Source organism: Plecotus auritus (assembly GCF_963455305.1).
Source record: "Plecotus auritus genome assembly, chromosome: 12".
NCBI classification, from domain to species: domain Eukaryota; kingdom Metazoa; phylum Chordata; class Mammalia; order Chiroptera; family Vespertilionidae; genus Plecotus; species Plecotus auritus.
In genome coordinates this window covers 29269052-29282608 of record NC_137778.1, presented here as the reverse complement: position 1 = coordinate 29282608, position 13557 = coordinate 29269052, and the positions used below count along the sequence as shown (strand labels likewise).

Here is a 13557-nt window from a genome sequence, read left to right as displayed (position 1 = left end):
GAATTAACTGATTCCTTCATTCCCTTGCATAGTTAGAGCTTCATCCAAGATCTAAGTTAATTTCGCAAACAGGACAAAACCAGTAAGACCAAAATGGCTGTGTTTTCCTTTAAACAGGACTTGTAAATTACTTCTAATTTTCAAAGCTATTTATCACTAGCAGGTTCTAGGAAATAGCATGATCTGTTAAGAAGCTGCTTCCACTGATATGGCATCACTAATAAAAACAAAAGGTTCTTTTAAGAGAACTTTGGCATTATGCCTAGAGAATATGGAGCTGAACTCTTACCTTCATTAAGTACTAGCATAGTTACCGAGCTGAGAATTAAGCCTTGTAACTCTATGTTGTAGTTACACCATTCTCCAGCCACTCAATACACAATAACTCATCTTTATTGCAAAACTTGTATAAACCTGCTACTTTAAATACCTTATGGTGCTGGGCCCTCTAGGGAGAAAAAGGAGATTCGATAATCATAAACCAGAGAAGAGCCCCTAGTCCAAAGGGTCAAGAGAGTCATAGTTTAAGAGAACATTATAGTGCATAGGATCAACATCTGCTACACAATAAATTGTTCCTGAGAAAAAATTGTCATCTACGTTCAGCAATTTATCCTAATTTCTCTTTCTTTTCTTTCATTTATACATCAAAAAATTAGGCACTGGGAAATCAAAGGAGAATAAGAAAGACAAATGATCCTATACTCCTGGAGTTAATAACATAACTAGAGGCCCAGTGCATGAAATTCATGCACTGGTAGGGTCCCTAGCGGCTGGCGGTGGCCAGTCAGGTACCCCCTCCCTTCCCTCGGCCAGCCCCGCCCACTGGTCAAACTCCCTGTCTAGGGGACAATTTGCATATTATGCTTTTATTATATAGGATAGGTGAGTCAGATAAAAATTAATAAACAAGTACAGTAATTATCCTATATAATAAAAGCCTAATATGCTAAGTATCCAGTCATCCGGTCAGCTGTTCAATTAAAGCATAATATGTTAATGATATGCTAAGTCTGCTCAACTGCTCGCTATGACATACACTGACCACCAGGGGGCAGACAGTCAACTGGTCGACCAGTCGCTATGACGTGCACTGACCACCAGGGGACAGATGCTCTGATCGGTAGGTTAGCTTGCTGCTGGGGTACAGCCCATCAGGACTGAGCAAGACAGGCCTGACAATCTCCCGCGTCTCTCCCCGGCCCCAATCGTGCACCGGTGGGTTCCCTCGGCCTGGCCTGCGCCCTCTCACAATCTGGGACCCCTCAGGGGATATTGGAGAACTGGTTTTAGCCTGATCCCGAAGGCCAGGCTGAGGGATCCCACTGGTGCACGAATTCATGCACCAGGCCTCTAGTAGATTATAAAAAGAAAAACAGGTTTCTGTGATGTAGAATAAAGGAAGAATCCTCCATGGTGGGACAATCATGAGAACAATTTTATTGTATTATTTATTTATTATTATTTTAAAGATTTTTAAAAATTGATTTTTGGACAGAGAGGAAGGGAGAAAGAGAGAAAGAACATTGATGTGAGATCAAGAGCTTGTATGCATATATATGCAATAGAGGTCGGGTGAACGAAATTCATGCATGGGTAGGGTCCCTAGGCCTGGTCGGCGATCAGGGCCAATCTGCGGGGCGACTGGAGGGGCGATCGGGGGACCTCCGCTGGCAACTGCCTTGGTTGGCCTGGTGTCCCCTGCCCCCCATTGGGGCCTGCAGGCAGCTCCTGAATTGAGTGTCTGCCTCCTGGTGGTCAGTGCGCATCATAGTGACTGGTTGTTCTGCCATTCAGTCGATTTGCATATTAGGCTTTCATTATATAGGATAACCCATGGACAAAGACAATAGTGCAGTGAAGGTCTGAGGTGGAGGCTGGGAAAGAGCAGGGGCGGGCGATAAGGGGTCAATGGGAAAAAAAAGACGACATATGTAATATTTTCAATAAAGATTAAGAATAAAGACACTGATGGGCTGCCTCCTGCAAGCCCCTACCGGAGATAGAGCCTGAAACCTGGACATGTGCCCTGATAGGGAATTGAACTCGAAACCTTTTAGTGTATGGGATGATGCCCAACTGAGCCACACTGACCAGGGCCATGAATGCAATTTTAAAGAAAATGATATATAAGCTGATACTGTCAGCTGATCCTTAAAGAATGAGAGGAAACCAATCATGAGAAGAGTTTGAAGGGATTTTCAGGCAATGGGAATAATAAGTATAGCAATCCTCTTGTGGGAAAGAGCTTGGTATATTCTAGGATTTGAAAGAAGATCAGCATGGCCTAATACAGTGAATAAGGGAAAGACAGGAATAGATATATGGGAATAATGGGGTAGTCAGGGGCCATATTATTCTTAAAAGTCAGAATAAGAGGTGCGTCAATTTCTCCAATGGTAAGCCACTGAAAGGTTTTAAGTACAATCTGTTCAAGTTATGAAATCATTTCTCTTTTTATTGTGTGGAGAGTGGATTGGAAGATTGGAAGGGAACAATGGAAGCAAACAGATCTATTAGAAGGCTATGGCATAGTGGCATGGGCTTGAGTGATGGCAATGGAACTTGGAGAGTAGGATATATTTTAAGAATGGAAATAAAAAAACTTGGGAGATGGACTGGATAAGGTGTTGAAAAAATGGGAAGAATTTAGGATGACTTCTAGGCACTTTTTACTTATTTGGTATGCTTCATAATAGGACCGTAGGAGGTACTATTACCCAAATGCTAAACAAAGCCTTGCCATTTTCTCTAAAAAAATAAAATAAAATAAAAAAGATAAATCTTGCTCAATTTTCAAGCAGATAAAGATCAGGAAAAGCATGGGGCCTATTTCCTTTATTACATATCCATAAATAATCTCACTCCTTTTGAAATAAAAGTGAACAGATGAATAGTTGGGTTTTTCTAGATGACATACTTAGGGAACCAAATGCTACAGGTATAGTGCTGTTTACTGAAACTTCAGTGAGTGAGATTTATGTCATTTTGACTCCTAGACAGTAAAGAGTTTGCAGAATTCTTTAGAGTTAAGTATAAATTAAATAGTAAAAAAAAAAAAAAAAAGAGCTTCACCCCAATGGATATAAATAAATAATACAAAAATGCAGAAACATTTCACCCAAACTCAAGAAATAACCCATTTTTTTCTGACAATATATTGTGTATACTCACCAACATGAATGGGGGCTGGAAATAATCCATATTCATGCTCTCCTGGAGAGTATTCCAGCTTTTCTTTCTTTAATTGAATCAATCGGCTCTTTGGACTATGATTAAAAGAAAAAAGAGGCAATAACATTTTCTCATTCTATCAAGACTATTTGCTTTAATAGTACCTTAAATATTTTTGTTTGATTTTAGAGAGAGAGAGGAAGGTGGGGGTGGGGGGATAGACAGACAAGAAAACATCGATTTGCTGTTCTACTTATTTATGCATTCATTGGTTGACTCTTGTATGTGCCATGACTTTGGATTGAACCTGCAACCTCGGTGTATCGGGTCAATGACTTAACCTGGCCCTGGATTTAGTCTTAAATGCATATTTTTGGAGGGACAGATACCAAGTACCTTCATATATTTTTAAAATACACATTTTTGGAATAGCCTTTTAGGAATTACACATAAGGAAGAGCATCATTAGCATTCTCCAATAGTTTTGCAGAAGAAACCTCAATTTCAGATCTGATCATAATGATTAACATACATTTCACTAACGATTTATCCTATCTAATAAAGAGGGAATATGCTAATTGACCCTCACACCATCGCAAAGATGGCAGCGCCCACAGCCAATAAGGAGCAATATGCTAAATGACTGTCACGCCCTCAAAGATGGTGGCACCCACAGCCAGAAGATGGCAGTACCCAGTCCCCTCAGCCCCCAGTCGCCCAGGGCCGGCCGAGGCTTGTGCTGCCGGCAGTGGCAGCAGCAGAGGTGTGATGGGGCGTCGCCTTGCCCTGATTGCTGGGTCGCTTCCTGTCCCTGAGGGCTCCCAGACTGTGAGAGGGGTCAGGCCGGGCTGAGGGACCCCCCTTCCCCGCCCACCAGTGCATGAATTTTCATGCACTGGGCCTCTAGTAGCTTATAAAGTACTTTCACATATCATTTACAGCAATACTGTGAAGTAGCGAAGAGGAAACATTAACTCTAGTTTACAGATTTTGAAAACAGATGCTTATGAGATTAGGTGAATTTCCTGAATTTTATTAACTGGTAAGGAAATTTAAGACAAAAAACCTCAGTTTCTTTCCTTCTTGTGGTTAATCCTCACCTGAGGATATTATTTCCCATTGGTTTTTGGAGACAGTGAAAGGTGGGGAAGAGGGTAAGTGGGGGGTGGAGGGGAGAGGGAGAGGGAGAGAGAGAGGGGGAGGGAGAGAGAGAGAGAGAGAGAGAGAGATTGGTTGCCTCTCTTGATGCACCAGGGCTGGGGATCAAACCTGCAACCCAGGTACATGCCCTTGACCTGGAATCCTAGACGCTTCAATGCGCAGGCTGAGTTACCCGCTGAGCTACACTGGCCAAGGCAAAACCTCAGTTTCTTGCTCAACTCTATTTACTTACTGTTCTATTTCATTCCACGATGTTCTTATAGGCATACCTCTTTCACACATCTTACTGGTTTTTGCTCCTAATGTTTGGTATGAGATCAATCTCAAGAGATTTCACAAATATATAACAGGAAGATTAAAAAAAAAAAAAAGGAAAAAAGAGAAAAAAGGGTTCCAGGAAAGCCTCATTTAGTCTACTATGATTTTATTTTGGCTTAATGTTCCAATAAATAAAGCAAGGCTGATATATTTCTTTTCTCTATGAATGACAACATATTACCTTTTAAAAACCAAGTCTACTCTATCTTGTAACAAGTAGGGAAACTAATACACATTTTGCAAATGAGAAAATTGAGGCCCAAAGAGGTTAGTTAATTAAAGACCCTGAAGTTCATAAATTTGAAGACTGGTTCTTTCTAGTGGATCATTCATTTTTTTTTTTTTTTAAATATATTTTATTGATATTTTACAGAGAGGAAGGGAGAGGGATAGAGAGCTAGAAACATCGATGAGAGAGAAACATCGATCAGCTGCCTCCTGCACACCCCCTACTGGGGATGTGCCCGCAACCAAGGTACATGCCCTTGACCGGAATCGAACCCAGGACCCTTCAGTCCGCAGGCCGACGCTCTATCCACTGAGCTAAACCGGTTTCGGCAGGATCATTCATTTGTTTACTCAACAGTTACTGAGCACTCATTAAGTCCAAATCCTGTTCTAAGCGCTAAAAACAGTGGTGAATAAGACAGTTTACATTCTACTTGGATAGGCAGACAAGGAAATAAGAAAATAGGAAAAAAATCAGAAACTAATAAATGCTAGGCAAACAATTAAAATGTGATAAAGAATAATATAAAAAGTGTTTTATTAAGGACATGACATTAAGGTAAGATGTAAATATTCCTGAGATACCAGTCATGAGAGGATCTGGGAAAGGGAAGATCAGGCAGAGGAAATAGCTGTAGAAGGTCAAAGTCAGAATGAGGTGGCTGAAGTATTCCAGATGGAGTCAGAAAGTAGGTCATGTAAAGTTTTTAAAGCAGTGATTAAGGAGTTTTGGAAACAGTTACAAAGGAAGATAGGAAAGATGCTAGATTGTTCTACTTACATCAAGATTTCTCATTAAAAAACAAAACTCACCCAAATAATGATTGTGAACAAAAAGGTGAATTTTTAAAGCCAAGTACAAGGTAACCAGGGCCAGCTGAGGTTATCATAAAAGTCAAATATGTAGATCAAGAAAACTACTGTTTTTAGAACCAAGCACTCTGTACGAAAAAAATTTGGTCTACACTTTATTAGATTCAAGATTTATACAAACTAATTAAATAGAGAATATAAAAGTTTGAATTTAGCTAAAACAGGAATGGAAGCAAAACAGACATTTTAGCCTGGCTGACATGGCTCAGTGGTTAAGCATCGACCTATGAACCAGGAAGTCACAGTTCAATTCCCAGTCAGGGCATATGCTCGGGTTGTGGGCTCCATCCCCAGTGTGGGGCATGCAGGAGGCATCCGATCAATGATTCTCTCTCATCACTGATGTTTCTATATCTCTCTCTCCCTTCCTCTCTGAAATCAATAAAAATATTTGAAAAACACACCACAAAACAAACAAAACCCAGACATTTTACCCTGCTGCCATTAGGGTAAACAACCAAATAGATAGTAGTCAGGGATGAAAATACGTGGCACCCCGAAATGAACAAACATACAATACTCCCTCCCCCACATACACACACAACAAACCCAATAGGAACCTGTATAGTTCTAGTCCCAAAAGGAATGAAACCTTAAATGCACCCCCTCTCAATCACTGACTGGCTCCCTAATAAAAACAATTTTATCCTTAATGTTGCAATACTGCTATCTAAAATACACGATACCATTATGGATATGATAATTATGTCAGAAATTGTTTTCCTAGTTCGTGGCAGTTTGATTTTGGTTTTAATTTAGGTATGGCTGCTTATTTTTATGTTGGTGATAACATGAAGATAGATACTCCATCACTTAAAAAAATACTTTTAATGTTTTTATTTCTTTCAGAGAGGAAGAAAGAGGGCGAGAGAAACATCAATGATGAGAATCATTCGACTGCCTCCTGCGCCCCCTACTGGGAATCAAGCCAATAACCTGGGCATGTGCCCTAGAATGGAATCGAACCTGGGACCCCTCAATCCGCAGGTCGACACTCTATCCACTGAGCCAAACCTAGGGCAGTGGTCGGCAAACTCATTAGTCAACAGAGCCAAATATCAACAGTACAACAATTGAAATTTCTTTTGAGAGCCAAATTTTTTAAACTTAAACTTCTTCTAACACCACTTCAAAGTAGACTCGCCCAGGCCGTGGTATTTTGTGGAAGAGCCACACTCAGGGGGCCAAAGAGCTGCATGTGGCTCGCGAGCCGCAGGTTGCCAACCACTGGGCTAGGGCATCTATCACATTTTAAATATTCTGTTCCATGTGAGCTTGGCAGAGTAGCAGATTAAGAGAGAGAATGTTTGTTTTTGTTAGTTTGTGTTGGAGATTCTGAACACTCCTAGCATTTTCTGTGATATAATCATTTGTTTGTATGACACTGTTAGTTCAAATAATTCAGGAGAAAAATCTTTATACCTGTAGGAATGAAGAGTAGCTACTTCAATATAAAACTGCTATAAGTTATAGTAAGCTAAATAGTAAATTTTTGTGTTAGGTGTTTACTTTTGACCTGTGGCTTAAGTTGCACATTTCTATGACACAAGATTTGTATACTGCACTGTGTGCCCACCAACCAAAGTTAAATCATCTTCCATCACCATACATTAAGCCCCTTTACCATTCCTACTACCCCTTTCCCCCTGGCAACCACTACACTGCTGTTTGTGTCCCCGAGTTTCAGTTTTATACCACACATGAGTGAAATCATAAGGTTCTTAGCTTCTTATGGTTGAATTATTTCACTTAGGTACATCCATGTTGTTGCAAATGGCAGTATTTCATCTTTTTTATGGCCGAGTAGTATTTCATTGTGTACATGTACATCTTTATCCAATCCTCTGTCGCAGGACACTTTGGTTTATCTCCATGTGTCGGCCACCATGAAAAATGCTTTGATGAACATAGGGGTGCATTTATCGTTGCAAATAGATTTTTTGAATTATATGCCCAGGAGAGGGATTGCTGGGTCAGGTGGTAATTCTATTCTTAAGTTTTTGAGGAATTGCCAATTTCCACAGTGGCTGTACCAGTCTACATTCCCACAGCACAACCTCTTTTCTCCACAACTTCTTGAACACTTGTTATTACTTATCTTGTTGATGCACTGAGAAGAAAACATTACTTTTGTGGTATTCCTGCAAAAAATGCACAGCCTTAATCTATTTATGAAGAAACATCAGACTAACTCAAATTTAAAGACCCTCTGTAAAGCAATTCTTCTGTACTCTCTAAAAACACCAATATGATGAAAGACAAAGATAAACTGAAGAACTGTTCCAAATTAACAAAGAATAAAGAGACATGACAACTAAATGTAATGCATTATCATATATTGAATCCTAAATTCCTGTTAAAAAAAACTGTTATAAAAAACAGTATTGTCACAATTGGTAAAATTCTATTATGAACTATATGTTAGATAATAGTAGTATAGTACTTTAAAGATCCTGAATTTAATATCTGTGACCTGTTTGTATAAGAAAATATACTTGTTCTGAGGAAATATATACTGAAATATTTATGAGTAATGGATCAAAATGTCCATAACTTTCAATCACTGAGAAAAAATTTCAATAATTGAGAAAAAAAATGTGTGTATAGGTATGTGTATGAGAAAGAGAGAGCGAGAGTGAAAGCAAGAGGAGGCAGGGAGGGAGGTGGAGAGAGAAAAGTGGCAGAATATCAACCATTGAAAAATTTGGGTAAAAGGTATATAGTGTTTTGTTTTAGTAGAATCCTGCAATCTTCTTTAAGTTGTCATGAATTATACATAAGAACAGATAATACATATAAGATGTACTTTGGGAAAATATTAAAATACATTTTTCGCAACCAATTAATTTACTTAGGTAATAAGAATTTATTTAGATTTTAAAATAAGAATTTCTTAAAAAACAAAAACAAACAAAACAACACACACAACCAAACAGAAAAGATAGAACCAAAACCATAAGAAAAGGTGAAGAAAAATTATACTGGAGTTAAAACAAGTGTTCTAGTGGAAAACTTAATAGAATATATTGTGTGTGTTTTTTAAAAAAAGTTATTTATTGTCCGGCCAGCGTGGCTCAGTTGTTGAGTGTCATCAACATATGAACCAGGAGGTCAAGGTTTGTTTCCCAGTCAGGGCACATGCCAGGTAGCAAGCTCGATACCCAGTATGGGGCATGCCAGAGGCAGCCTATCCATGATTTTCTCTCATCATTGATGTTTCTATCTCTCTTTCCCTCTCCCTTCCTCTCTGAAATCAATAAAAATATATTTTTCTATTGACTCTTTTTAGAGAGACTGGAAGGAATGGGGAGAGCATAGAGAGAGAAATATCAATATGAGAGAGACACATTGATTGATTGCCACCCGCATGCGTCCCAACTTGGGGCCAGGGATCGAACCTGCAACTGAGGTATGTGCTCTTGACCAGAATTGAACCTGGGACTCTTCAAGTTCATGGGCTGACACTCTATCCACTGAGCCAAATCAGGTAGGGCTTAACTTTATTTTTATTGTTGATATTATTACAAATGTCCCCATATTCCTCCCTCCCCGCCGGCCCACCTCCACCCAGCCCCTGGCCTCCAGTGCTCTCTGGCCATCACCTCATTGATACCTGTTGTCTATGGGTTATACAATATGTTCTTTGGCTAATCTCTTAGAAGGTGAAGAGATTAGCCAAATATTGTGATTTGAATCTCTTAAGAGTTTAGGACTGTAACATTGATGCTCTTAAATGTAACATTACTAACAAATGAGAATGTATGTAAAAGCTCTTTGTAAATGTCAAGGGAGCATATAAACAAATTGCAGTGTAATAACAGTTGATCACAGAAACAGGTTTATATACACACAAACACACACTACAAAATTTTCAAGTCAAAATATGTCATTTACTATATTTTGCAATGTCTTTCTTTGGTCACTGGTTACCAAGAGGGTAGGTAGATGCTACTCCTTACTGTGTGTGTGTGTGTGTGTGTGTGTGTATAAAATTTCCTCTAATAAAGAGGGAATATGCTAATTGATCCACACACCATCACAAAGATGGAGGCGCCACAGACAATAAAAGAACAGGCTAATTGATTGCCATGACCTCAAAGATGGCAGCGCACACAGCCAATAAGGAGGGAATACGCTATTTGACTGCCACGCCCTCAAAGATGGCGGCGTCCAGAGCCAATAAGGAGGGAATATGCTATTTGACTGCCACGCCCTCAAAGATGGCAGCGCACACAGCTACAAGATGGTGGCGCCCAGTCCCCTCAGCCCTGCTGCGGCGGCAGGCCCGCAGCAAGGCTGGGCACGTCCCCAGGCAGGCCCGGCCGCTCTGCGTGCCTGCCTCTGGAGTCCCCCAATCCCCTCAGCCTCCCAGCCACCCAGGGCTATCCCTAGGAACAGGCAAGCCTTGGATGGCGGCTGCCCAGATGCAAAGGGCCGCCCGAGGCTCAGGTAACCAGGGCTGGCCGAGGCTTGCGCTGCCAGCAGTGGGAGCAGCAGAGGTGTGATGGGGGCGTCGCCTTCCCCTGATTGCCAGGTCGCCTCCCACCCCTGAGGGCTCCCAGACTGTGAGAGGGGTCAGGCTGGGCTGAGGGACCCCCATCCAATACATGTATTTTCATGCACTGGGACACACACACACACACACACACACACACACACACACACACACTGATATATATATATATATATATATATATATATATATATATATATATGTATATATTTTTTTCCCCTGTTAATTCTTTATTTTATTTTTTCTTTATTAAGGCATTACATGTGTGTCCTTATCCCCAGATTGCCCCCCCTCACCCCCCGCTCGTGCCCTCACCCCCCCTAGTGTCTGTGTCCATTGGTTATGCTTATACGCATGCATACAAGTCCTTTGGTTGATCTCTCCCCCTACCCCCCACCATCCCCTGCATTCCATCTGAGGTTTGATGGTCTGATCGATGCTTCTCTTTCTCTGGATCTGTTTTTGTTCATCAGTTTATGTTGATCATTATATTCCACGAATGAGTGAGATCATGTGATATTTGTATTTCTCTGACTGACTTATTTCGCTTAACTTAATTCTCTCCATGTCCATCCATGCTATTGCAAATGGTAGTTCCTTCCTTTTTACAGCAGCATAGTATTCCACTGTATAGATGTATCACCGTTTTTTAATCCACTCATCTGCTGATGGGCACTAAGGCTGTTTCCAAATCTTAGCTATGGTAAATTGTGCTGCTATGAACATAGGGCTGCATATATCCTTTCTGATTGGTGTTTCTGGTTCCTTGGGATATTAGGGAGGCTGAGCCACTGGGCGCTATAGGACACCTGGCACACAAAGCCACTCTATCAACACAGAGAAGCAGCCAAAATGCGGAGACAAAGAAACAGGTCACAAATCAAAGAAATGGAGGAAAGCAAACGACTGGATATAGAGTTCAAAAGCACAGTTATAATGTTACTCAAGAATCTTCTAGAAACCTCCGAGAAATTTAGTGAGACCCTCAAGGATATAAAAAAGGACCAACTAGAAATTAAGCACACATTGACTGAAATAAAGAATAATATACAGAGATCCAACAGCAGACTAGAGGATCCCAAGAATCAAGTCAAAGAGTTGAAATACAAAGAAGCAAAAAACACCCAACCGGAAAAGCAAAAAGAAAAAAGAATAAAAAAATATGAAGATAGTGTAAGAAGCCTCTGGGACAACTTCAAGCGTACCAACATCCAAATTATGGGAGTGCCAGAAGGAGAGAAAGAGCAAGATATTGAAAACCTATTTGAAGAAATAATGACAGAAAACTTCCCCCACCTGGTGAAAGAAATAGACTTAAAAGTCCAGGAAGCGCAGAGAACCCCAAACAAAAGGAATCCAAAGAGGACCACACCAAGACACATCATAATTAAAATGCCAAGGGCAAAAGACAAAGAGAGAATATTAAAATCAGCAAGAAAAAAAACAGTGAGTTACCTACAAGGGAGCACCCATACGACTGTCAGCTGATTTCTCAACAGAAACTATGCAGGCCAGAAGGGAGTGGCAAGAAATATTCAAAGTGATGAACAGCAAGAACCTACAACCAAGATTACTCTACCCAGCAAAGCTAGCATTTAGAATTGAAGGTCAGATAAAGAGCTTCACAGATAAGAAAAAGCTAAAGGAATTCATCACCACCAAACCAGTATTATATGAAATGCTGAAGGGTATTCTTTAAGAAGAGGAAGAAGAAGAAAAAGGTAAAGATAAAAATTATGAACAACTAAGTGACAACAAATACATGTCTATCAACAAGTGAATCTAAAAATCAAGTGAATAAAAAATCTGATGAATAGAATAAACTGGTGAATATAATAGAATCAGGGTCATAGAAAGGGAGTGGACTGACAATTCTCAGGGGGCAAGGGGTGTGGGGAGTGCAGGAAGAGACTGGACAAAAATCGTACACCTATGGATGAGGACAGTGGGGGCGGGGAGTAAGGGCAGAGGGTGGGGTGGGAACCAGGTGGAGTGGAGTGGAGCTATGGGGGGAAAAAGAGAAACAATTGTAATAATCTGCACAATAAAGATTTATTAAAAAAAAAAAAAAAGAAACAAGTCCCAATTGAAAGAAGAGAAGAACTCTCAAAAAAATAACTTAAAAAAAAAGAAAAAGAAAAAGAAAAAAGAAACAAGGAAAGTACTAAATACAGAGTTCAAAACAATGCTTGTAAGGATGGTTAAAGAACTTAGTGAGAACTTCAACAACATAAAAAAGGACAGAAACCATACAAAAAAACAAGTTAGAAATAAAGAATACTGTAATTGAAATGAATAAAATAGAAGGAATTAGCAGATCTGATAGACAGAGAATCAAATCAGTGATTTCCAAGACAAGGTAGCAGAAAACGTTCAATAAGGACAGCAAAAAGAAAAAGAGAGAGAGAGAGAGAGAGAGAGAGAGAGGATAGTTTCAGGGACCTCTGGGTAAACATCAAGCATAACATCATCTGCATCATAAGGGTATCAGAAGGAGGAGAGAGAAAACAAAGGATTAAGAGCCTATTTGAGAAAATAGACATTTAAGTAAAGGAAGCCGAGTCCCAAACAAGATGAACCCAAAGAGCCCCAGACCACGACATATCTCTATAATATTAAAAGCCAGTGTCGCCCTGACTGGTTTGGCTCAGTGGATAGAGCGTCGGCCTGCGGACTGAAGGGTCCCAGGTTCGATTCTGTTCAAGGGCATGTACCTTGGTTGCAGGCACATCCCCAGTAGGGGTTGTGCAGGAGGCAGCTAGCTGATCGATGTTTCTCTCTCATCTATATTTCTAACTCTATCCCTCTCCCTTCCTCTCTGTAAAAAATCAATAAAATATATATATATATATATATATATATATATATATAAAAGCCAGTGTCCATGAAAACCGTGACAACCAAATGACCGATCACCATGAGGTGCATTGAGCACCTCTCGGTCCCTTCCACCCCCGCCCCCCTCCTGTGAGCGGGGCAGGGCAGGGCGGGACTGGGGACTGGGAAGTGGGCTGAACGGATGACCTCTTGGTCCCTGCCCCCAGGCTCCGATGGATCAGCTAAGGTGAAAGGGGGAATTGGGGTGGGTGGTGGGAGGACTGGGCTGGCTGTCAGGCCGTTGGGATCATTAGCTCGTCCCTGGCTGCTCAGGGGCTCAGGCCTGCAGGAAAGCAGGCACTGGTGACTTCACCTCTATGCGTGTGCGCCGGGCCGGCTGCTGATGGAACACGCTGCCCGCTCGGGGCCGCTCATGTGGGTGCTACTGCCGCTGCTGCAGCCGCCACTGTTGC

At 40.9% G+C, this 13557-nt stretch overlaps 1 protein-coding gene across 3 annotated transcripts in view; it reads right to left on the bottom strand.

Moving 5' to 3' along the window:
- The window catches only part of ASH1L (ASH1 like histone lysine methyltransferase), a 136602-nt gene that overhangs the window by 37153 nt on the left and 85892 nt on the right, over positions 1 to 13557 (bottom strand). For all 3 annotated transcript variants that reach the window (XM_080649290.1, XM_080649292.1, XM_080649291.1), the window contains one exon: positions 3175 to 3269. In XM_080649290.1, coding sequence (XP_080505416.1) covers positions 3175 to 3269 — 95 coding nt within the window. The remainder of the gene's footprint in view (positions 1 to 3174; positions 3270 to 13557) is intronic.